Below are 23,623 nucleotides of genomic sequence, written 5' to 3' on the forward strand. Positions count from 1 at the left end.
CAGATCTTCTCCACATCTACTAGTAAGGCTGTCACAGCCACAGGGTCTGCACTAGTAGGTCCTTGTGCAGGATTGTGACCAATGTTCCCTCTAATCTTTTCCATCCATGTGTGGACTAAATTTTTTCATGTGCACCAAGCATGTGTGAATGCGTACCCTGGAGTTTGATGAGAATTCCCACCTCTGGTTTTGTCTCCACATCCTCTAAGATCCGCCTCTCCATCTCCTCCCCCTCCGGTGAACTCACCATTCACGAGTTCATCACAATCATTCTTTAGGTGGCCAGTCCTTGTTTAACAACAGACGGCACTTGATTCCTCCAGGGTGATGGTCTCCACATAGCAGAGGGCACAGAAGAGACTCTCTGTATCATTTAAACCACGTAGCATCCCACGGTGGGAATAGGGCACAAGTAGAGAGGCCATTTAAGGCATCTTAGGTGCTCCTCTCACCAGCTCTAAATATTCTATTATGTAGACGGACACTGGATGAAGGCTAGGATGTTGGGTGGGCAGGCACGTGTGTGGCAGCTGCAAAGGGATGAGCAGTGCCATGGCTTGCCTCTGACTGGGGAATGAATGAATTCCACTCCCTCCTTTGCCCCTAGCTTGTGCTGAGTTCCCCACATAAAACTCCTTTACTCAGGTTGTGTGTGTGTGCGGCAGGTGGAATGAATTGCTCCCAGTGTATTCCCTTGCCAGCACTGTTAGCTCAGTGACCAAGAGAGCAGGCTGGAATGGAACCCAAGTCTCTGGTGCGACAATTAAGATCTGTCAGTAAGGCAGTAGGTGGATCAGGAATTAATGTTGATGTCTCTTTAAAAATGAACCGAGTGCTCATGTTTGTAATCATGGAAATGGTGATGTTGCCTATACTGCAGACATGCAAATGTTTTAATTTTACAATAAGAATGACTTGCAGTTTAAAGCTTTGTAAATTAAAAATATACAGTTGCTCTTCTTGAACAGTACAAGTGCAAATACCTTAGCTTTGCATGGATAATATAGCAGTTGATGCACATACACAGCACATTTTGGGTTAGACTGAGTGTTTCTCCTTTTCCTTTTAGGATTGAATCCAGCGATCTCCCTTTACTGGCAGCTGTAGCAAGCACTCACTCACCATATGTTGCCCAGATACTACTTTAAAATGCTGAAGGGCATATAAATTAACCTTTTTTCCCCCCTGGAAATGAAATGGAAGACAAGGAGACAGACGTGAAATATACTTACCCTGGTTTCTTTTTGCTGGAGGCAAGTGAACTGAACAGCTTGCTGAGCTGACTGGGTCTCCATTACTAACTACGTATTATACAAACAATTGGAGAATTCTTTCTTTCCTCTCTCTCTCCCTCCCATTTTTTGGCCATTCATAACAAAAAATTTAAACTATTCTGGTAATTGAAAAGCCTGAGTTTGAGGTTGCTGAAGAAAAGCCAAGATTTTTAGAAAGAGCAAAAGAACTGCAAATGTTTCTGGCAATTTCTGCAAGGAAGCTAATTATGTAAAATGGAAACCAGGGAATGCAAGGAAGAACTGCTTTGTGATAATGTACAATGCTTTTGCTGATTTGTAATAACAGGAGAAGGAAGCAGCTGTCTTGAGACTAGTTTATACCTATTAGTAGTGTGTTTAAAATCTTTAACTCTCAAACTGCAGTGATTTGTAACAACTACTTTTTCACTAAATAGTCAAATTATGGATATTTCTCCAAGGAAGAAGGATTTTTGTAAACATCTTACTAATGACACTCAGCTAAAAATGTATTTGTACTTGTAATCTTTTCCCAACCCAGGGGAGTGGGTGGGAGGGTGGAGCCAACAAACAAATGTGCAAACTTGACTCTATTTCCCTTTCTTGGCTCGGGGTTGTAACAGGTATTCAGTTGTTGTAATGTTTAAATGTTGCTTTATTGTAAGTGATACTTTTGTTTCATGACTTTCAAAAACAGAAGAAATGCAGTTTTGAAAGAAAACAGAAACAAAGGCAAAAGGGAGAATGTTGATTGAAATTTCCCTGGACTGTCCCAAAAATGCCACTGCTATTACCTCTAATAATTTTACAGTCTATAATATTCTGGCAATATATTGTTTATCAGCAGTCAGTGAGTGAAATAATGAGCTAGAAATAATTGTACCAAAGCACTGCAGGAGAAAAAAAGACAATTAACCTTAATTGCTCAGGTAATTAAATTGCTATTTTTTTAAAAAAAAAAGGTATACATGATGCATAATTATGCCCTTGCATAGAAATATCAAAAATATTTTTAGACAAAATACCCCCGATGCAAGTTATTGTAATCCCTTTTCTACCAACTTGAGCAGCTACCAGCAGGAAACGCTGTTTATTCCAGTCTCAGCATTTCTCCTTTATTCCCTCATCATTGTTTTGCTGTCATATATACAGTAGTTGCAAAAAAATAGCTGATGTGGAACCAATCTGCTGTAAGTAATGTAAATTTACAGTAGGTGGGTGATTATGTTTCAGAAGGCCCTACTACCTCAGTTTAACTGGACACTGCATTATATGCTTTTCTTTGCTTACTTGTCCTAGCAGCCAATTCATGTAGCGAATTATAGTTATTGGTTTTGTTGATCATTTTCAGCATATTGCAGTTCAGTCTATCCATAATAAAAGTGAAAGAGACAGGCTCACTCGTTCACTAAACTGTATTTACCATTCTACAATATCCCATTATTGAGAAGAGGCTTACAGAAGAATAAAACATGCTCATGTTGTGGCTAACAGATGTTATTTTAAACATAGTTTTTCCCCAACTATTAAAGTAGAAAACAGTGGTTTTACATCTACACTAAAGGAAGGGGCATGGTAATGAGCGAGTTGGGAGAATGCTAATGAGGTGATGCTATGAATATGCAGTATCTCATTAGCATAATGGCAGCCACGCACGATTAGAAAGTGCTGCTTTTGAATCGTGCACTGCCCGTATAGATGGGGGCCTCTCGAAAGGCCCCCCTGGACTTTGAAAGCTCCTTCTTCCTAAAACCAAATAGGAAGAAGAGGCTTTCAAAGTCCAGGGGGTCCTTGTGAAAGGCCCGTCTACATGGGTGGCCTGCAGTTCAAAAGCGGCACTTTTCAATCACACTTGGCTACCATTATTGCTAATGAGCGCTGCATATTCATAGCTCCTCATTAGCATCTTCCCAACTCTCTCATTACCAAGCCCCATCCAAAAGGAAGGGGCTAATGTAAACGTAGCCTGCGTGAAAGCCCAACCCTTCTGACACCAATAACAAAATTGACTTCAACAGGGCCAGGATTTCACCCATTGTACTTTGGTGGTAATATTACAAATAATAATAATTTATAAACTTAATAGCTCCATTACAACAAGAATCTTGCTCCATTAGGATTCAGGTCTAACTTGGTAAGTAAGCCCAATGTTAACAAGTTAACTTTTCTGCCTGCAGACAGAATCTAATGCTAACTACTGCAGGGAAGACTTTTATATTTAATATGTAGTCTGAATATTTTAATTTGTCATTTTCCTTATGGTTTAAATGTCCTCTTTTTAAACACATGGTTATATTACCTCTGGGTTTTGAAACAGACAACAAATGTTGAAGGGCCTGATTCTACAAACACACATCACTAATGTAGGATTAAGCTCTAAAATACAATTTTTAAACTATTTTTCCTGGAATACAGTAGGTAGCCAATAACTACAATTCTGAACATTATGCATATTTTGCAGTTAATATAACCTGATTGCATTAGTGCTACAATATTCAGTACTATAATGTATTGAGCATTCTGGCCCTGATCCATCTAAGCAATGAAGCACATGCTTAACTTTTAAGCATTCACGAGTCCCACTGACTTAAGTGATTTGCTGGATCAGCACCATGCTCAGCACCTTGTTGGACTGAGTCTCTAACGAATTATTACAAGAAAATTCTATGTTCTTTTCTGTTCACTCATCACTAAGTAAACTCTCGATGTTATTTTGAAGTTGGGGTTGGCTCTAAGAAACACATAGCCTCTGCCAACAAGAGATTAATTGAGAGAGAAAAATTGTCATTAAGATGAGTCATTTTCAGCTTTCTTCTGCCTAACAACTCCATTGGATTGTTTTAATGCAATCATTTGCTCAGTTAGTCCTAGACAAACTGGCTACCCTGACACCACTGCGGTGTGAGGTCACTGATGAGAGCTCATGAGACGAATACTGGAGCTTTAGATTTAAAACGTATGGACATTCTTCTTAACCATATTGCCATTGTGGTAAATATGCAAATTCAATGTTAGGATGATGGGCAGTATTCCTGTAACTCATTTTTATGGTACATGGAAAATGTGGTACATATGCCTCTTTGTTGAATAATTTTTAAAAAAGGGATCTTTAACAACACTATAGTGTTGACTTTTTAAAATGTATCACACCTTTTTTGTGTATTGAAAACGAATTTGATTTTTTCCTCAGTGTTCCCAACATCCATTAATATGTCTTAATTTTAAGATGAAAATATTAAATATACTAAACATATACTAATACATTTCTTTTGTAGCATTTGGCAAACACTGGCCTGCTGAAAACAAATAATAATAATAATAGGAATAATAATAATAATAAAAACAATAATAAAAGCAGATCAGGATTTTACACCTTGCATACAATTTCCCTGTTATGATGGATGTTTTATGACTTTTTTTTTTTGTTTTCTCTAAATTATTTAGATGGTATATGTAAAATGCTGGGTATAATGTACATATTTGTTATCTCTTTTGTTTTTGTATATATTTCCTAAGATTGTGCACTTGTATTATAACAACCATTCCCAATTTTAGGGGAAATTTGTGCAATAAATACAGTATGTCAGTTTACTTGCTAGTGGGACTCTTTTTTTGTTTGCATCTTTTTTTATTTATTTAATTGTGGTGGTGAAAATACAAATCATATGTCCACAAGTTTGAAATTTGGGTGCTTAATACCGGACATCTGAAATCCCTACTTTGGGACATATTTAAATGTTATGATTATCAGAGTTGTGGAGATCACTTAGTTCCAGCTCAATTTGAATTTAAGTATCTAATTTTATGTATTCAAGTTTGAAAACGATGGTCTCAATTTGTATCAGTATTCATCAGTCTAGTGAGTTAGATTAAAAGTACCCCAGAAAAAAGATGGTCTGAGAATGCTTGTTTGTTGCATTGTTGGAGCCATGTGGGTCCCAGGATATCAGAAAGACAAGCAGGGTGAGTTAATATCTTTTACAGGACCAACTGCTCTTTACATTTTCCAGAGACTTTCAATGCCTTTGGTTCATTTTCTCAGATGTACAAGAGACACCTTACTAGACTCGGAGCTTTTCTACATCTGAGAAAGGTGGAACCCCCTCAGTCAAGAAGGTTAAAATTCTCTGTAAACTAAATAGAGAAGTTGGTCTAATAAGATTCTCTCACCCACCTTCTCTTTTGGATTATTTTTAGCAATCTTAAACTATCAAAAAAAAAAGTGCATGATGCGCTCTATTCAGTGGTCCACACTTCTTGTCCAGAGCTGCTGCTTTCACAAGGCTACTGCATATGATTGGTTGAATCAAGAGATGGTTCTGCTATCATAAAAAGTGTCAGCTGTGCATGCACAGTGCTGTTATACTGCTACAGCTTACATCTAGGCCTGTGCCTCTTTGGGTTGCTGTGCAGAAGGAAACTGTTAATAACCCTTTCCTTTCCAGGTTTTACCTGGGAGTAAATTCAACCATGACGAAATGTGCTCCTAAAACCAAAACCAAAAGGGAGTAAACACACAGTAGGACAACACAGAACTAACCAGGAGAGACTGCACAAGTGAGGAGGCAGGGGCACTTAGTACTAGTGAATGCAAAATCCCACATGCTTCAAGAGAAAATAAAACAACATAGAAACAACACTGGGGGAGGGCAAAGGAGCCATAACCACACACTCATATTTTAAAGTTAATTTGGTTTTTACTCCATTCTCTTTAGCACTTTATCTCTTTCATGTAACTTGCTCCTACTCTCTGTGGATTTGTGATTGGAAAGAGAGGTTGTTCAAGAGATTTCCCTTAAAAACACCCCACTTTGAATGGGGGGTTTTAACATACGTAATAGAAACAGAGAGATAGCAGTGTTAGGCTATATTCTATCAAAACAAAAAAGCAGTCCAGTAGCACTTTACAGACTAACAAAATAATTTATTAGATGATGAGCTTTCCTGGGACAGACCCACTTCTTCAGACAGTGGGTCTGTCCCACGAAAGCTCATCACCTAATAAATTATTTTGTTAGTCTTTAAAGTGCTACTGAACTGCTTTTTTGTTTTGATATATAATAGAAATACTGTACAGAAAACAAGTCTATTTTAGATCAAAATCAGAACAGTTTTTGCTAGGGTTTTGAAGTACACATGCCAAGGCCTATGTTCTAAGATGGTTATCTCTGTACATTTCTGGGTGAATTGAAAATAGCAGCAGAAGACTCCAGAACAGTGGTTCCCAACCAATGGTCCACAGACAGCTTGGGGGCTCATGAGGGGTGCGTGAAGAAAAAAGAAATCAAAATGATCACAGAAATTAAGTTTTAAATAAATTGCAAACTTACAATCAATTATTTTATATTAAATATCTTCCAGTAATGTTAACTGCTGTCCAAAAGTCTATGTTTTAATCTCCTTTTTCATTTAATAGCATTTTTCATTTCATGGCAGCTAGAATTAGCTTTGATGTGGGTTTGTGAATGGCGTGGAGGGTGATGGGGGGTCCACAAACATTTTGGAGGAGTGATTAGGGGTCTGCACTAGTGAAAAGGTTGGGAACCACTGCTCTGGTGTGTTTTTTCAAGCTGTTCTGTCATAACAACATTAGGAAAGCTTTCAGGACTGCAAGAAAATTGAACTCCACTGTTTGGAATCCATTCTGAAATTCCATTTCTCCATTCCCCTCTCCTGAGCAGCATAGCAACAATCAGATGACTTATTGTTTCATGTTGTTTAGGGCGATGTAAAAGCAATTGCACAATCAATGGGCTTTTGATAATCACAGGTCTTGCGTTTACTGCTTGACACACGGCTTGTATAGTGTGATTCAAGATGCAGGGGCCAATCTCTGACAAAGCTGTTTATGGGAGTTTTGCCTGAATAAGGACTGTGGGATTAGGGCTGGTGTCATGGAGCATAATGAGGTGCTCTGACTTTAGCTAGAGCAGCATGAGTGGTAGTAGAGCTCTGCTAGGGTTTATTAACACATATGCCAACATGGATAGTTGGATCTGCTCAAATGTTTATCAAACCCCTGAACTAGTTTGGCCAGTAAAACTGCTCCACGAGAAAGAAGCCTATGCTACCGCAGCATATGATTATGAGTTCTTCTCCTGCTAGTGCATGTACGAAGTTAGCCAATTAGCCTGGAGTCTGTGTGGCTATTTGGCAAGAGATCACTATGCTAGGAGTACATTCAATAATGTTCTTCATGGAGAATTTAGAAAGCATTTATGTTAACAATGCTTAGCATTTATTTCAGTCTTAGCTCTGCATTTATACTTTCTTTCGTCGCAACACTTGTTTTGAAGTATTTTTCAATCTATTTTTACGTTCTATGTTTTCCTGAACCCAGGAAAGTCAAACTTTACCCCCCTCCTAGTCAGTGTCAAGGCAGCTGTGGAAATGCCTAAAGTAGTGCCCAATACCTGCTTTTTGCCCCTGAAAGGTTGTCAGTAATTCCATCCTGAAGTGTGGCCAGCAAAAGTCTTTGTGATTATAGTCTGTGTGTCTTCACACAAACTGACCATAGGCCTACCATTAAAGCTACGGCATGGGAGCAGGCAGCTAAATCTGTGTGTTTGCAGAAAAGGAAATTGCTCACAAGTTTGTTGCAGGCATTTTCTTTCCTTTAGGCAAGGGGCTAGTGTGTTCTGAACTGGACTATTATGGTTGAGAAAAGCTGAATTGTTTTGTAACTAAAAGGAAAAATCAGCATTTACCACAGAGAGGGATAATCCTGTTTGTTTGGAAAGTAACACCCTCTACTCACCTGTGGGCATGGGCACATTGTGTATAGCCATCAACTGGTTTTTCAGATACCCCGGGAACACTGAGGAATTTCAGAGCCCCAAAATGTCATTTTCCTTTTAAGAGCCCAAAGCAGGATGACAAGATGCTCCCATTTTATAGGGACCGCCTGCTATTTGGGGCTTTGTCTTATATAAGCACCTATTTACTGCATTGATTTTTCAATAGCTGTCTAGTCACTTAGAGGAAAGAGAGTGACAGACTCGCCTGCAGAGTCTTGAAGCCTGGATCAAGCTTTCTATATAAATAGTTTTAAATAAACCAGTTACATCCTTATAAGAGAGTGGAAGCAGATCTGGAGGGGAGCTGACTTTGGAGAGCTTATGAGGGAGTTGGCTCTGAACAAGGGTGCAAGTAAGTTAAATTTCTTACAGGTACTTTCATATTCCAAACCCACCCTGGGAGGGGAAGCGGAGGCTTCAAGCAACAGGTTGTGAGAGGTTTCTCATATGATAGTACTAGTAGGAAACTTGAATGTGGGGTACAGTGCAAGGGAGCTCAGGACAGGGGCTGTGGAGGTGGAGGATTTGTGGCAGGAGGTTGGGGTGATATGTGTAGGGTGGAGTGCAGTATGGAAGAGCTGGTGGAGTTGGTCCCATGCTGCTGCTCCTCCTGTCCAAATGGCTGTTGTGGGGCTAATGCCTACAGTCACAGGAAAGAAACTAGAGAGGGGTGCTGCTGCAGCAGCCCTGGGATCCTGGTCCAGTGCCAGGGGCCCTCCTGCTGGTCCTGCATGCCTGGAACTTTGCTCCAGGACTCAGCTCTGTGCTGGAGGATGGGGTAAGGGAGCTGCACCAGAGCCCCACCCTCAACCAACCACTTGCTGCACTGGGGTGCACGGTCTTACTTTCACCTTTAACTCTGAACAGGGTAGTGGCAAGCTGAGCCACAGAGCGGATGAAAGGACCCTGTGAACAGCTGTTTAACCCCTACCCCCCAGCACTGAGGTAAGAGACATGCCCTACATTTTAGGGGCTTTGTTTTATTTAAATTTTGTCTGAATCAACCTTGCTCACTAATGGTGGTGACTGGAGGAGCACGCACGTGGCGCCTGTAAAAGGACCTGGAAGAGGGATGATGAAGGTAGGACAGAGGCTCTCCCTCCCTCTGAGACGACCTGGAAAGTGGGTGACCGTGCTACCCTAGCTCACAGGGGCCCTGTCAGGAGAATTGCAAACACATTGACGGCATGCTGCAATGTTACACAGATTGGAGTCACAGAAGTACCTAAGCATGTGTTGATTTATGGAAGGCCACAGAAGTTTCTAGGTGCATGAGTTGGGGGTGTGTGGTTTCAGAGGGGTATTTAAAGAATGGGGTCCCAGAAGAAGGGAGGGCCAGGGCTAACAAGGACTATTCAGCAAGGTGGAAATGGCCCGTTATCAATAGTAGGTTTCAAAAGAGGAGAAAACAAGTCAGATCAGACGGGGATACGAGCTATTGTCAGAGTCTGATATGGCGATCTTAACACCCAGGGCAGAGAAGCTGCCTTTGTAAGTTGTGAGCCACTCCCAGTCTCTGTTTAATCCTTGGTTAGTGGAGTCAAATTTGCAAATAAACTGCAGCTCAGAGATTTCTCTCTCCATCTGATTCCTGAAAATTTTTTGTTTCAGGACTGCCACCCTTAAGTGAGCTGCTGAGCGTCCAGGGAGATTGAAATGTTTCCCCAAGGGCTTCTGTACATTACCATTCCTGATGTCTGATTTATGGCCATTTATTCTTCTACGTAGAGACTGTCCAGTTTGGCCAATGTAAATTGCAGTGGGGCATTGCTGGCACATATATTATATTAGTAGATGTGCAGATAAAGGAGCCCCTGACGGTATGGTAGGTCCTGTGATGATCTCACTGGTGCAAATATGTGAGCAGAGTTGGCAGTGAGGACCATAGCAGGGGCTGGTTCCAGGCCTAGAGCCACTGGTTTGTGATTTGTAGTGGCTGGTGAGGATTTGTTTAAGGTTGGCAGGCTGTCTATAGGCGAGGACAGGCCTGCCTCCCAAGGTCTGTGAGAGTGAAAGATCATTGTTCATGATGGGTTGCAGATCACTGATGATGCACTGGAGAGGCCTTAGGTGGGGGCTGTATGTGATGGTCAGTGGTGTTCTCTTGTTTTCTTTGCAAGGCTTGTCTTGTAGCAGGTGGCTTCTGGGTATCCGTCTGGCTCTGTCAATCTGTTTCCTCACTTCCTTAGGTGGGTATTGTAGTTTGAGGAAAGCTTGGTAAAGTTGTAGATGTTTGTCTCTATCTGATGGATTAGAGCAAATACGGTTGTACCTTAGTGCCTGACTGTAAACATCATGTAGTATGCCCTGGATGGAAGCTGGAGGTGTGTAGATAAGCATAGCGTTCCGTGGATTTTCGGTATAGGGTGGTATTTATGTGACCATCTCTTATCTGCACAGTAGCGTCCAGAAGTGAATCTCTTGTGTGGACTGGTCCAAGCTAAGGTTGATGGTGGGGTGGAAATTGTTGAAATTGCGGTGGAACTCTTCAAGAGTCTCGTTCCCAGGGGTCCAGATGATGATAATGTCATAAATGTAGTGCAGGTAGAGGAGGGGCGCTAGAGGACGAGAACTGAGAAAGAGTTGTTCCAGGTCAGCCATAAAAATGTTGGCATACTGTGGGGCCAAGCAGGTGCTCATAGCAGTGCCACTGATTTGAAGGTATAATTTGTCCTCAAATCTGAAATAGTTGTAGGTGAGGACAAAGTCACAAAGCTCTGCCACAATTTGTGCCCCGGTCTCATCAGGGAAAATGTTCCTAACAGTTTAGAGTCCATCTTCATGTGGGATATTGGTGTAAAGGGCCTCTACATCCATGGTGGCCAGGATGGTGTTTTCAGGAAGGTCACCAATGGATTGTAGTTTCCAGAGGAAGTCGGTGGTATCTCGAAGAAAGCTGGGGGTGCTGGTAGCATAGGGTCTTTATATATTGATCTGTGTCCCAAATTATATTTTAGTGTGGGAGTAGTTGCAACCACTAGGGGTCAGTCTTTACACCTTTAATTAGCAGTTACAACACAGAGTAGATCAAACTCCTCGGCTTATGTTGTTCAATTACTACTTTTGACTATGGAAACATAATCTGTATTTTCCATTGGCTGCTGAATTGCTAGAGACACAGTGTTTATCTTTGGCATTTTACTTAAGTTTTCTTTTCTTTTCTTTTTTTTTGGGGGGGTGGTGGGGTGGGTTAGGTTTGTTCTGTATTTGGTAACGGAAAATAAGGGACTTTCTGTGACCAGCATGTATGTTTGGCTGTTCCTTCTTTTTTTGGTCTTGTTGTTCTGTTTCTCACCACGTTCCCAGAACGTTTTGTTTAATCTGGAACTCACTTTTCTCTTTTGTTAACTCCTTAGCATTAACTTTGATAATACCATGTCTGTAGAACAGGACTCACTCCCCCACCCCACACATGTGAAATGCTTAGAGTAACAATAATGAATTTCACAGCACTCTGCTTAGCCCTGGGCTTAAATTCAGATGGAGCAGAGCTCTAGCACATATTTTCAAATGCACAGAGATGACCTCCCAAGTCCTGGGGCCTCCTGTGGACCTGAAGCCCCAAATCCCACAAGATAATCCATGAGAATTTAAGCTTTGTCTCAGACCATCAAAAGTTACTGCACTGACCTGTGGCCTGGGTGGTATTTTGATTTAACTGGTCTGAGGCAGAATATACCAAATTTCCAATTTTTCACCTTATATTGGATAGAGTACCAACAGTTTGATGGCGCAGCCAGAATCAACTTATTTGGCATCAACTTACCTTGCCCTTTCTTCAATCAAGCTCCCTTACTCCTCATGATATTGAGGAATACAGGAGTCGACTGCTGACTCCAGATAGTTTGATTTCACGCGTCTCCACCAGACATGCAAAATTGAACCCCAGAAGATCAACCTTGACTGTTATAGTGTTTTAAGTGGATTTTCCTTGCTTTTGAAAGAAAAATAATTGTATTTCTAGTCTTAAGTAATAAACTGATTATACAGAATAGTTTTGATATTGCTAATGCTTGAAAGTCATACTATAAACTGCAAACTGAGACTGAGAAGAAGGTGCAAGGTCCATAGAGGTGATCACTGCATAGCTCTATGTAATTTTTGTAACTGGGACCACAGGAATTTGAGGGCAAGATTAGATTGTGTGGAGAGTTTCTTTAATGATACTTTCAATATTTAAAGCGTAAGAGGGCAAAAATGTCATTCTGTTGAACACTTTCAATAAAACTCTTCAGAAATGGTGTTTTCATGGGATACTAAAAGGCTTGTGGATTTTATTTCCTTTCTTAAAACAATATTTGCCTAAGAAGCTTTACATTCCTTCTAAAAGCATGTTTTCATCCATTCTTGTGTAATTATCTCAAAATTACAATTATGGAAGCACAGTCATTTTTTATGAATAGAAAGTAAAGTGCACTGAGTCCTGAGAAATTTACTACATTTTCAAGAAGTAGATTTGTCAATAGCAGCTGTAACAGGAAATACTGTAAAATGCAGATTGCTTGCAAAAGGGAAGGAATGAGTGTTCTTTTTTGCATATGATTTATAAAATTTCAGGAAGATATTTTAGGGGAACAACATAACTACAGCTATGCATCTTATTGGCTATGTCTACACTAGCACCCTCCTTTTGAAAGGGAAATGTTAATGAGACACTTAAGGGTATGCTAATGAAGCGCTACAATGAAAATGCAGCAAGCACCTCATTAGCATAATGGCAGCTGCGGCACTTTGAAAGTGACGCTTTTGATCACGTGCGGCTCGTCTACCCAGGGTCGTTTTTGAAAGGCCCCTGCACATTTCGAAATCCCCTTATTCCTATAACCAAATGTAGGGGGTTTTGAAATGTGCAGGGTCCTTTTGAAAATGACCCTGTGTAGTTGAACCGCACATGATCGCAAGTGGCACTTTCGAAGTGCCATGGCTGCCATTATGCTAATGAGGAGCTGCATATTCATTGCAGCGCTTCATTAGCATATCCTGAAGTATCTCATTAGCATCCCCCTTTTGAAAAGGGTGTGCTAGTGTAGACACAGCCATTCTTTGATAAGTAATGATCACACTGGCTTAGTTCTAAAGCCCTCATTTTCTTCAATAGCTCAAATGGTTTAAATAACTGTTTTATTATTTCATTTCAAATTTCATTGCTCTTAACTTTTACTGTGTACCAAGTTTATCAGCTTAGAGGAAAATCATGTTTTCAAAATATAGTTTAAGTAGGTTAATCATTTCTTAATTTATGGGGTAGTGAAAAACAGAACCTTCCTATGGTAAGACATTTTTGAGATGTGGGCAAAGATTTTTCAGCATTAAAGCTGATGGCCTGATCCTCTGATTTTGCTCAATGTAGCTTTAGAGAAGCTACATCAATTTAAACTAGGATCTGGATCTGCAGTTTTAGAGGGAAATTGTCTTAACAAATTTTTTGTAATGTTTTGTGCTGTCTTAATCTTCTCCTTTAGGGACTTGCCTAGCTCTACCTGCACTTGCATGCCAGGTAGCTGCCCACTACATCTGCTCACGCTTTATGTTTATGTAACCCACACACTCAGGTATGGTTCACTGCCCCAGGCAGTGGCACCTAGACTACATACAGGGAGAAAGAATTAGTCTCCTCTACATCTTAAGAGAGCAAGTGGGCTTTTATCTCAAAACTACAAATGCTGCCTGCACTAAGCTCAGGAGTTCCTAGCTTCGAGTATGCCTGGGGGGCAGTTACACTCCATTAGCTGGGTTGCTTCCTGTGGTCTCTTTGTCCTGCAAATAACTTTGTGCCTTTTCTCAAGCCACTCTCTGTGCTCTAAATGTCTTTTTTGACCCTGTGTACAATGAGCTTCACTCTCCTTGTTCAGACTACCCTCAGACTCATGTCTGCCCGTTACTCATCCACCCCTTTTCACATACTTTCATCTCACATTAATAGGTTTAATTTTTTTGGGAAAGTTTAATGGGAGAAGCTTATCTTGCTGTTGTTCACTGTTGGAATCCTCATCCTTTTGTAATCTCTCCAAGCACTTGCTCTTGCTTTTGCCAACTTTCTGCTCACACAAAACTGAACATCCTTGCCCATCCCTCACTCACGCCACCCCCTTTCTTCTGTTGCTCGCTCTCTTCAGCTCATTTTCACCATGCTGGCTCAAGGTGCTGGGGTGCGAGAAGGGTGCAGATGCTAGGGTGGGGCTGGGGAATGAGGGGCTTGGGGTGCAGGAGGAGGCTCCAAACTGGGATGGAGAGGTTTAGAGTAAGGGATGGGGCTCTGGCTGGGGCACAGACTTGGGGCTCAGGGGAGTTTGTGGTGGTAAGGGCTCTGGCTGGGGGTGTGGGCTTTTGGCTGGGGCTCGGGATGAGGGGATGTAGGTGGGTGCTTCAGGCTGGGACTGAGCATGCCTCTGCTAGATCTAGAATGCCTAAGGCCATTTCTACACAGGCCGCTTCCTTTGGAAGTTGTATGCTAATACAAGGAGGGAAAGATGCTAATGAGGCGTGCATGCAAATTCCCCATGCCTAATTAGCATAAGGTCACGTGATTTGAAGTCTGGAAGACAGTTCTTCCAGACTCCAAAACGCCCTGTAGAAGCACTGCCCCCGGGGGGGCTTGCGGAAGGAAGTCCTTCTTCTGGAGGTCCCTTCTTCCTGAAAATTTTTGGGAAGAAGGGGCCTCCGGAAGAAGCATGTCCATCCGAAGTCCCCCTGGGGGCCGTGCTTCTACATGGTGTTTTGGAGACTGGAAGAACGGTCTTCTGGATTCCAAATCACATGACATTATGTTAATGAGGTGTGGGGAATTTGCATCCGCGCCTCATTTAGCATCTTTCGCTCCATCTATTAGCATGTCACTTCCGAAGGAAGTGGCCTGTGTAGAAACGGCCTAAATGAATAGTATACTGCAGTGTTTCCCAAAGTGTGGTCCACGGCCCAGTACTGGTCCTTGGGGAAAAAAAAGTACTGGTCCTTAGAAAATATACAAATTATCGCTATGTACTATTATTACTGTTATTATTGTGAATAAACAATAAACAGTGAAAATGTATTCATTTTTCATTGTTTTTGTTATATGCATTTATTTTTGGGCTGCAAAAAAGGTGCTTAAAAAACCAGGCACCAACTCTATACAGTTTGGGAAACCCTGGTATACTGTATACAGGTTTTGTCTTAGGTTATCTGCAGTCTTGACTGATCCTCTGGGTATGTATTCCAGTGCTACATCCCAACTGCTGCCCATGCCACCATGGCCAAATTGCTATTTTTGGGCACTCTCTCAAGCATTCCTAGAATGGGTATTTCTTACCTCAGGTGGGAATCCCCCTCCTAGCTGTTCTGTAGCTGTATCCTGAACAAACTGTAGCCAAAGTCCTCTATTTACAGAATAAATACAATAAAGGCAGTATCAGTGTCAGCTGCCCCCTTAAAATGCACCTCACTCCGAGCCACTGACCATGTGAAATCTGTTGTCATTATGGTTTGCTTGTTCTGTGGCCACTTCCTACTCAAATGGCCAACGAGAAGGCCAGCTGCACTTAGTCCTGAAAAAGCTGGCTGTCCTAGTAATGAAAATGTTCTAGCTTCAACAGAATGTAACCTCAGTTTCCAGAAGTTTTTTGATGGTGTCACCAAGAATTTACTGGTAGACCTTGCTGCACTCACCACTTTTTGCTCCTTTCTGTCTGACTAGTTCATATCCTTCCATGACATGGCTGGCTCATGGCTGCTTTGAACAGATACATCTGTATCTATATCCTCAGTATATCGAATGACCTTCAGTCCTCCTAGCTAAATCCCAAGGGTCTTTTAGTTCCCATTACTGCCTCTGATACTGTCATCTATGCCTCCTTGCTTCTACTGTAAATGCAAACTACATGTTCCAGTTCCCGACCTTCCACTGCTCTGTATTTTCTTAGTATCTTATTATTCTTGTCTTAGTATGTCTTAGCATTTCTTATTTGCTACAGTTTCTTATAGTATTATCCTCTTCTGTAACAGGACTTCTTGATCTTTACCTATTTTATTCCCCATCTGTCTTTAGTTTATACCATGCCTGGAAAAGTCTTATTGCTGGCTTAATATCGCCTTAACTGTCAGTTGAGCAATGGCTCCCACTTCCTTTGTTACCTTCTTGCAAAATGCAGCACATCACAATGTCCTCTTGGGGTTGGATTCAATTTGTAGGCTGCAAAGTAGCATCATATTGGTCAGATTCTTACCGCATTACAAAGGTTTTATTGCAAAGGCCATTTTATAGTGAAAGACCAAAGAAATGAAAGGCAATTGCTTGAATGCTCTGAAAAGACTCTGCCCACTAGCTATATATTAAAGAAATATTAGTTCCTCATTAGTTCCCCATTTTTAGACGTGTTGATAACATCATCATGGGCTTCTCTGTCAAGCATACACTTTTATCTGCTCAGAAAGGTAAGATAATTACAGGCCAATTCATGTGTGATATCTGAATTCACAATAACAGTGGTGTCGATGCAACCTGCAGTGAAGTCAAAAGAAAACTTTCTGGTACAAGGGAATACAGCTTTTATATACAGCTTTTGACCGACCAGAGACAGATGGAATAGAGAGGTTCTATTAGAATAGAACCTCTCTATTCCATCTGTCTCTGGTCTGTCAAAATCTAGGGTCCGGCATGATTTTAGTTAGCCAGATGGCCTCTTTTCATGGGTGTGGCCAAGTGTCTTGTGGTCCCATGAAGTTTGTTTACAGCCACCAGCCCTGACTCTGTTCTGTGCTGTTATTTAGCTCTAATTTATCCCCAAATGTCTGCTAAGAGCCTAGTAAGCAGTGGAAGTGTTTGTAATCCTGCTAGATACTACTGTCCTACCATGGTCTGGTAAATTCTCTCATTTGGCACTAGTCAGGTCCTGAGGTTCAACCAGTTAGTACAAATTTTAAATTCATATTTATAAAAGCTGTATTCCCTTGTTAATACTGCTGTTGGCTTCAAAGTATTTGTGCATTTAAGTTCACTTCCTTCAAATCTGACAGGATTCTTGCATAACTTTCAATGGGCTTCCTCTTTTTAAGTAAATTGCTAAATACATAAATGACAAACTAGACATATTTCCATTAATGGGTAAATACCAAGTACACATACTGGATTCCTGAGTTCCGGTATTGCAAATTCTGTAGCTCTGGAAAACACCTCTTAGAGTGAGATGGACTGAAACATCCTTTGACTCAGCAGAACTGTTGTTCAAGCTGACAGATTAGTGCTTAATTTTTAAATTCAAAAGCATGAGATTTCACAACATCATAATCTGAGCTACTAATTCTGCCCTAAGCAAGCAACAGCAATTTTTTCACATCTCGGGATATGGCTGGATACTCTAAGCGCCAGCTGGTTTTGCTCAGTGGTGCACTGAATAGAGTCTTTGATAGTTTGCAGCAGCTTATGATTCATGCAGTCATATGACTCCTCCTAGCTTCTGTTCTCCTGGTATTTCCACTGCTCTTTACTTTTGCTGATAAATTACACCAACAGAAATTGTTACTGCGCTCTGTATACACTGTTTCCTTTCATTCAAGACAGAAAGCCATATAGCACAGTGCTCCTTTTCACTGAAAGAATTGGCTGGTTTGTTGGAAGGCAAAATATAACCATATGATCACCTCTCTGAAAAGTAAAGCACAGAGGAACTCCCCTACCTCCTACCACCCTAATTCCACTATTCAGTGTTTGTTGTAGCGTCTCCTCGTATGCAAAAATCTACTAACTGGGTCTCTCCCCTGCCACATGGATCATAAGTAGGATCGTCAATTTTCTAATCCCATGAAACTAAACACCCCTTCCTTGCCCTCTGCTGCACCCTTCTCTGAGGCTCCATCCCGTGCTTGCTCTTCCTCACCTTCACTCACTTTCACCAACAGGGGGTAATGGACTGGGGTTGGGGAGAGGAAGCAGCCCCTGTTCACAGCAGGGGTACTGCTGCAGCCTGGCTGGAGCAACCCCCTGCTTGCCACAGTTCCACGCCCCTACCAGTTAACTATAACTCGTAAACGGATGAGGCTTACTGGTTAATTGGTTAATCATTAACATCCCTAGTGAGGACTTCTCGGGGATGGGGGGCTCTGGGGTAAGGCCAGGGATGAGGGGTTTGGGGTGCGGGAAAGGACTCTGGGCTGAGGCAGGAGGTTCAGGTGCAGGGTCCCAGCAGCACTTACTGTGGCCCCTAGGAAGCGACTACCAAGTTCCTGTAGCTTCTAGGCACTTGGGTGGCCTGAGAAGCCTGGAGGCGCCACATGTTGTCCTTGTGCCCACAAGCACCACTTGCCCCCCACCCCCACCAGCAGCTGACATTGGTCACAGTTCCCAACTAATGGGAGCTGTGGAGCCAGTGCTCAGAGCCTCCCAGTCCTTGGCTGCCCCTTGTACTTAGGAGCAATGTGGCACTAGGACAGGTGGGAAGCCTGCCTTAGTTCTGGGTCTCCATTGTGCTGCCAACTGTAATTTTATGGCATGATTGGTGGTGCCAGCCGGAGATGCCAGGATTTCTGTTCGACCAAGCGTTCCGATCAAAAGCTGGATACCTGGTAACTTTTATCATAAAGGCTGGGGCAAGGTTTGTCTCTCTCCAAGAAAAGGCCATGAGACCCACTCCAAAACTGATGGATCCACAGGAGGCCAGGATCATCTGTCTGGAGGTTCTAGGTCTATATACTGGTTCTGGGACCCACTAGTCCTCTAATTCCAGCTCCCTAGCAGCATGACTGCATAAAAACCATTCTGCCAAGGTCTCCCCCCGGCTGAACTGCCCTCCTGTAACCTTCAGCTATCTTCTTGTTTCTAACTAATATTTGTGGGTCACAGAAGAGAGGATGCCAGTTTCCTGCCATGGACAGTCTCAACTCTGTACACCCCCTTGCTTGATTCCCCAACCCTGGACACACATCTCCACAGATTCAGTGCTAAAGAGGCCTTCCTGGGCTCACAAGGGTCTGAAATTCTTATGAACACAATCTATTTGACTTCTTTTACACCTCCTGTGATGTGGAATAAGCATGTGGATTTAACAAGGCCATGAGCTGGAAGGAAAAACTTCAACATGGAAGACAAGTCAGTTGCAGATTTTTTTTTTAAGAGTTAAAAATAAACACAATTTTTCATGCTGAAAGGCGATTTGTTCTGTTCTGCTGGCATCATGTGAGCAACCTGTTTCCACTCATGAAGATGAGACTCAGTCCCTGAAGACTAGAACCTTCAGGAACTCCATAGGATTGACATTTTAGGAGTTTAATTATGCTGCATGTTGTTTTCATATCTAGGTGCTCATGCTTGGGTGCAGTAATCCAGTATCTCAAAATTTCTTCAATACCAGGAAAGATGGAGTCCAGATAATAGAGAATAACAAGAAAAATGTTACCAAGAGGAGATGGGTGATAAAATCAGTGGATCCTAATGAAGTCACCAAGATGGCTTCAATTTTTACAATCCAATTAAAGGGAATGGGACCTGTCTGTATTTAGCACCTCTGAAAATTAAACTTAAAGTCAGTCTCTAACACAAATACTCCACAAATCATGGTCTGTTTTTGAACATTTTGGCCTACATGGTTTTCCCAAGATGGTACAGTGAGTTGGGAGTTCCGGGCTCACAGCTCTGTACTAAGGATGCTAAATTATTTTGCTTGTCTAATTAAACAATGCCTATGCCTCATATATATCGATATACATACATTAGATATATATTTGCATATTTATTTATATAATAGAAGCAGGAGCATTGCAGCAATGCTACTAGAACTGACCCTGTTGGCTTCTGCATTAACAAGTTCACTTTTGCTTCCTCTCCCATTCTGCCAGCTGGTTATCTGAGTTCTAATTTCTCTTTGGTACATGTGCTGGCGCATGTTCAGGAAAGGAGAGGTCAAAGGGACTTCTATAGCCCCCCAAAAGTGGCAGGAAATATCCTTCAAGAGGACTGAGGGGTCCTTTGTTACTCTCTCCAGTCACACCTATACTGGTGTCTATTTTCATTACTAAAGAGAAAAGATGATGGGACTATTTTTAAATTGCAAAATTTCTGTCCTGGGGTCAGATATCATATGAATTACCACTGGTACAAGACATCGTGTAACATCACTCCCTGCTCCAACATATCATTTAAAAGCATATGGCAGCTTTGTGTTTTATTCAGCTATTTTGCCGGTACTTTGTACTATTTCATAAAGAAAAAGCAGTAAAGGTAATACACTGGGCAGTTTGTTATTCTCAGGAAGGTTGCTTATTATGATTATTCTGATAGGTTCTTCTTTTCACGCCTAGAGGCTTATTTCAATTACATCACTGTAGTTCTGTTGGAGCTACTGGTAAAGAGCTCTTGAGTTTTGGACTGATTCCTGTTTTCACTGGCTCCTCTTTGAGGGAGTTCACCATATGGGGTACTCAGTTCTTTTGACAGACTAACAATCTCTGCTGAAGTGCTAACCATGTACATATGTCCCAGGAAACCACAGTGGTGGTCAGGGCTATCCTGAGGGCAGGGTGGGACCTGGGGCAACTCCCACCAGTGCCCCAAGTGTGAGGCCCCAGGTAACCACCTCATGCCACAGACTTGTCCTCTCCCCGACCCTGCCCCCTGACCACCTCCCCAACAAGCCTGCCTGCTGATTATCTAGGGCACAGCATGGCAGTGGGCAGAAGCAGGAGGTCACCCCCACCAACACCCCACCCTCTGCACTCTCCACTTGGGCATGGCCACCTGTCACACTGAGCCCTGCTTCTCCAAGTGAGGCTGGGAGCGAAGGCCCCTTCCCATTGCTACTGAGGTGCAGGGCTCAGTGGGATGGCAGGTCAGGTCGTGGCGCAGTGGAGCAGAGCAGGCTGCTACTTGCATCGCTGGCATGGTGAGTACGGGGGGAAGGGGCAGGCAACCTCCTGCTGCTGCCACTTTCTCGCCACCACGCCCTACCCCAGGTAACTCCTGTCTCTCCCATCCAGAGAAGGTTGGGATGGCTGCTGCAGGGCCCCCAAAAGTTTAGGACCTGGGCAGCTGCCCCACCTCACCCTATGGATGGGACAGTTCTGATGACAGTAACAGACAGAACTGGTGTTGGGCTTTCTGCCTCTCTAAACAATCATTCAGTAGAGGAATACAGTTAACACTGCACCCTGGCTCCTGAGCAGCTATATGGTAACAACTACTATCTACAAAACTTGGGATACCTATAAAATCATCACTTAATTTAGCACAGTCAGGAATAGCTCTTTTTAAGGGAGGCCCACGAGTAGTGAGTAGAAGGGATGCTGCAGCTTAGAGCTGAGGATGTTTTTTTTTTGACTAATGAATACAACATTGTTAGTGGTTACCTATGGAAAATGAGTATTATTTTTTAATATTCACATTTATTTATGCCAAATTCTTTCTCTCTCTTTCTTGATGGCTGTAAGAACAAATGCAAAGGCCATCCAATGAATAATTCAAGAAAATATTCCAGCTAGAGGTAACTTGGATCTTAATGGCAAACAAAAGGCAAACAGTAGAGTTAATAGAACACAGAGGGCTTGTCTACACTAGCCCCCTCCTTCGAAGGAGGCATGTAAACAAGCCAGAGTGCGGAATAACAATGAGATGTTGTGCTGCATATGCAGCACCTCATTAGCCTAATTCCTGCTGTGCCAACCTCAAAGTTAGCAACTTTGAAATGCCAGCAAGCTGTGTAGCTGTGGGCACTTCAAAGTACGTTTTGGGAGTAAGGGCACTTCAAAGTTGCGCAGGTACGTAGAAGTGCCCACGGCTACACGGCTTGATGGTGCTTCCACGTTGCTAACTTCAAAGTTCACACAGCTGGAATTTGGCTAATGAAGTGCTGCATATGCAGCGCAGCACCTCATTGCTATTCCTCAATCGGGTCCGTTTACATGCCCCCTTCATTGGAGGGAACTTGCGTAGACGAGCCCACAATGTTTCTTGACGATCTTTTTTTTTCTCACCACCCAGAAAGTGGATATCCATATTCTGTTCATGAGTAGTTCAAACATCTTAACAAACCCATATGCTTCTTTGTCAAATACTGAGGAAGCAAAACAGTATCACAGGCTTTGTGTAATACCCAAGGAAAATGGCCAAGAATCTTAAAGTAATGAGGTTTATTATGAACCCATTTCAAAGAAAAGAAAAAACTGCTTAATTATATGCACACCTGTGCTTAGGGCAGCAGTTCTTTTATTGTCTTTCATCTTTGAGCATCGCAGCTGATTATATTTTAGATGGTGTTTTACAGCTGTTGTCAAAGTGCTTGTTCTGCTCTGCCTCTGACATGACTTAGAATTCTGTATATAGAAGTGTGCTTGGAAGCACACAAAGTAATTCTGGGGAGTGGTAGTGGGCCTTTAACTACTAAGGTCACCTTTTCCAATATGATAGTTTGGTGGTTGGATGGGAGCTTGGTGACTTTAGTCTAATACCTAGTGGGCAAGTATCAGAGGGGTGGCCAGGTTAGTCTGTATCCGCAAAACCAACAAGGGCTGTGTCTACACGTGCCCCAAACTTCGAAATGGCCACGCAAATGGCCATTTCGAAGTTTACTAATGAAGCACTGAAATGCATATTCAGCGCTTCATTAGCATGCGGGCTGCTGCGGCGCTTCAAAATTGACGCGCCTTGCCGCCGCGCGGCGCGTCCAGACGGGGCTCCTTTTCGAAAGGAGCCCGCCTACTTCAAAGTCCCCTTATTCCCACGAGCTCATGGGAATAAGGGGACTTCGAAGTAGGCGGCATCCTTTCCAAAAGGAGCCCTGTCTGGACGCGCCGCGCAGCGGCAAGGCGCGTCAATTTCGAAGCGCTGCGGCAGCCCGCATGCTAATGAAGCGCTGAATATGCATTTTAGCGCTTCATTAGTAAACTTCGAAATGGCCATTTGCGTGGCCATTTCGAAGTTTGGGGCACGTGTAGATGTAGCCAAGAAGTCCTGTGGTACCTTACAGACTAACAGATATATTGGAGCATCAGCTTTCGTGGGCAAAGACCACATCTGACAAAATGGGTTTTTGCCCACGAAAGCTTATGCACCATATATCTGTTAGTCTATAAGGTGCCACAGGACTTCTTGTTGTTTTTACCCAGTGGGCAGAAGCTCACATCGCCAATATAATTACAGGTTGCAGCTCCCTTGTATGGCACTGAGGGGATTTGGTGGATGAAGGGAAGTCCCCTTCCTGCCTCCAGCCCCCAAGCTTGCTGACTGTACCAGAGACTGGCTCTGCACCCTACTGGCCCGCCTGTGTCTGGCCAACCCACCTCCGACCCTGGTGGTCTCCGACCCTGGTGGTCCCCGTCCCCTGCTGGTCTGATGCTGGTCCTGCCAGTGGCCATGCTGCTGGAAACAACCCCAGCTGCCTGCCCCATGGAGGCCTTCTCTAGCCCTGGTCAGGCTCTGGGACACAGTCCTGGCCCTGGGGAAATAAATCCCACCAGGCTCTTCTGCATAGGGCCGTTGAATCCCCTGTCACTGGGCTCCTGTCTGGCAGGGCTCCCAGCTACCAGCTCTCCTCTTAATAGCCTCCCAGCCTAGGGCTCTTGAGTCTGGTAAAGTCCATGGTCCAATGTTGCCGGACCAAAGAATCCCAGTTT

General features: G+C 42.8%; 1 protein-coding gene and 1 long non-coding RNA gene across 3 annotated transcripts in view; one reads left to right on the plus strand and one right to left on the minus strand.

Annotated features, from left to right (window-relative positions):
* The window catches only part of FNIP1 (folliculin interacting protein 1), a 129,644-nt gene extending 124,808 nt beyond the window's left edge, over window positions 1–4,836 (plus strand). Inside the window, 1 exon segment of the mRNA XM_075009316.1 lies at window positions 1,070–4,836. Within this exon segment, the coding sequence (XP_074865417.1) occupies window positions 1,070–1,148 (79 nt within the window). The 3' untranslated portion in view covers window positions 1,149–4,836.
* LOC142020983 (uncharacterized) overlaps window positions 1–23,623 on the minus strand; it is a 59,108-nt gene that overhangs the window by 30,893 nt on the left and 4,592 nt on the right. The gene's annotated exons all lie outside the window — the stretch shown is intronic.

Source organism: Carettochelys insculpta, chromosome 15 (assembly GCF_033958435.1).
Source record: "Carettochelys insculpta isolate YL-2023 chromosome 15, ASM3395843v1, whole genome shotgun sequence".
NCBI lineage: Eukaryota > Metazoa > Chordata > Testudines > Carettochelyidae > Carettochelys > Carettochelys insculpta.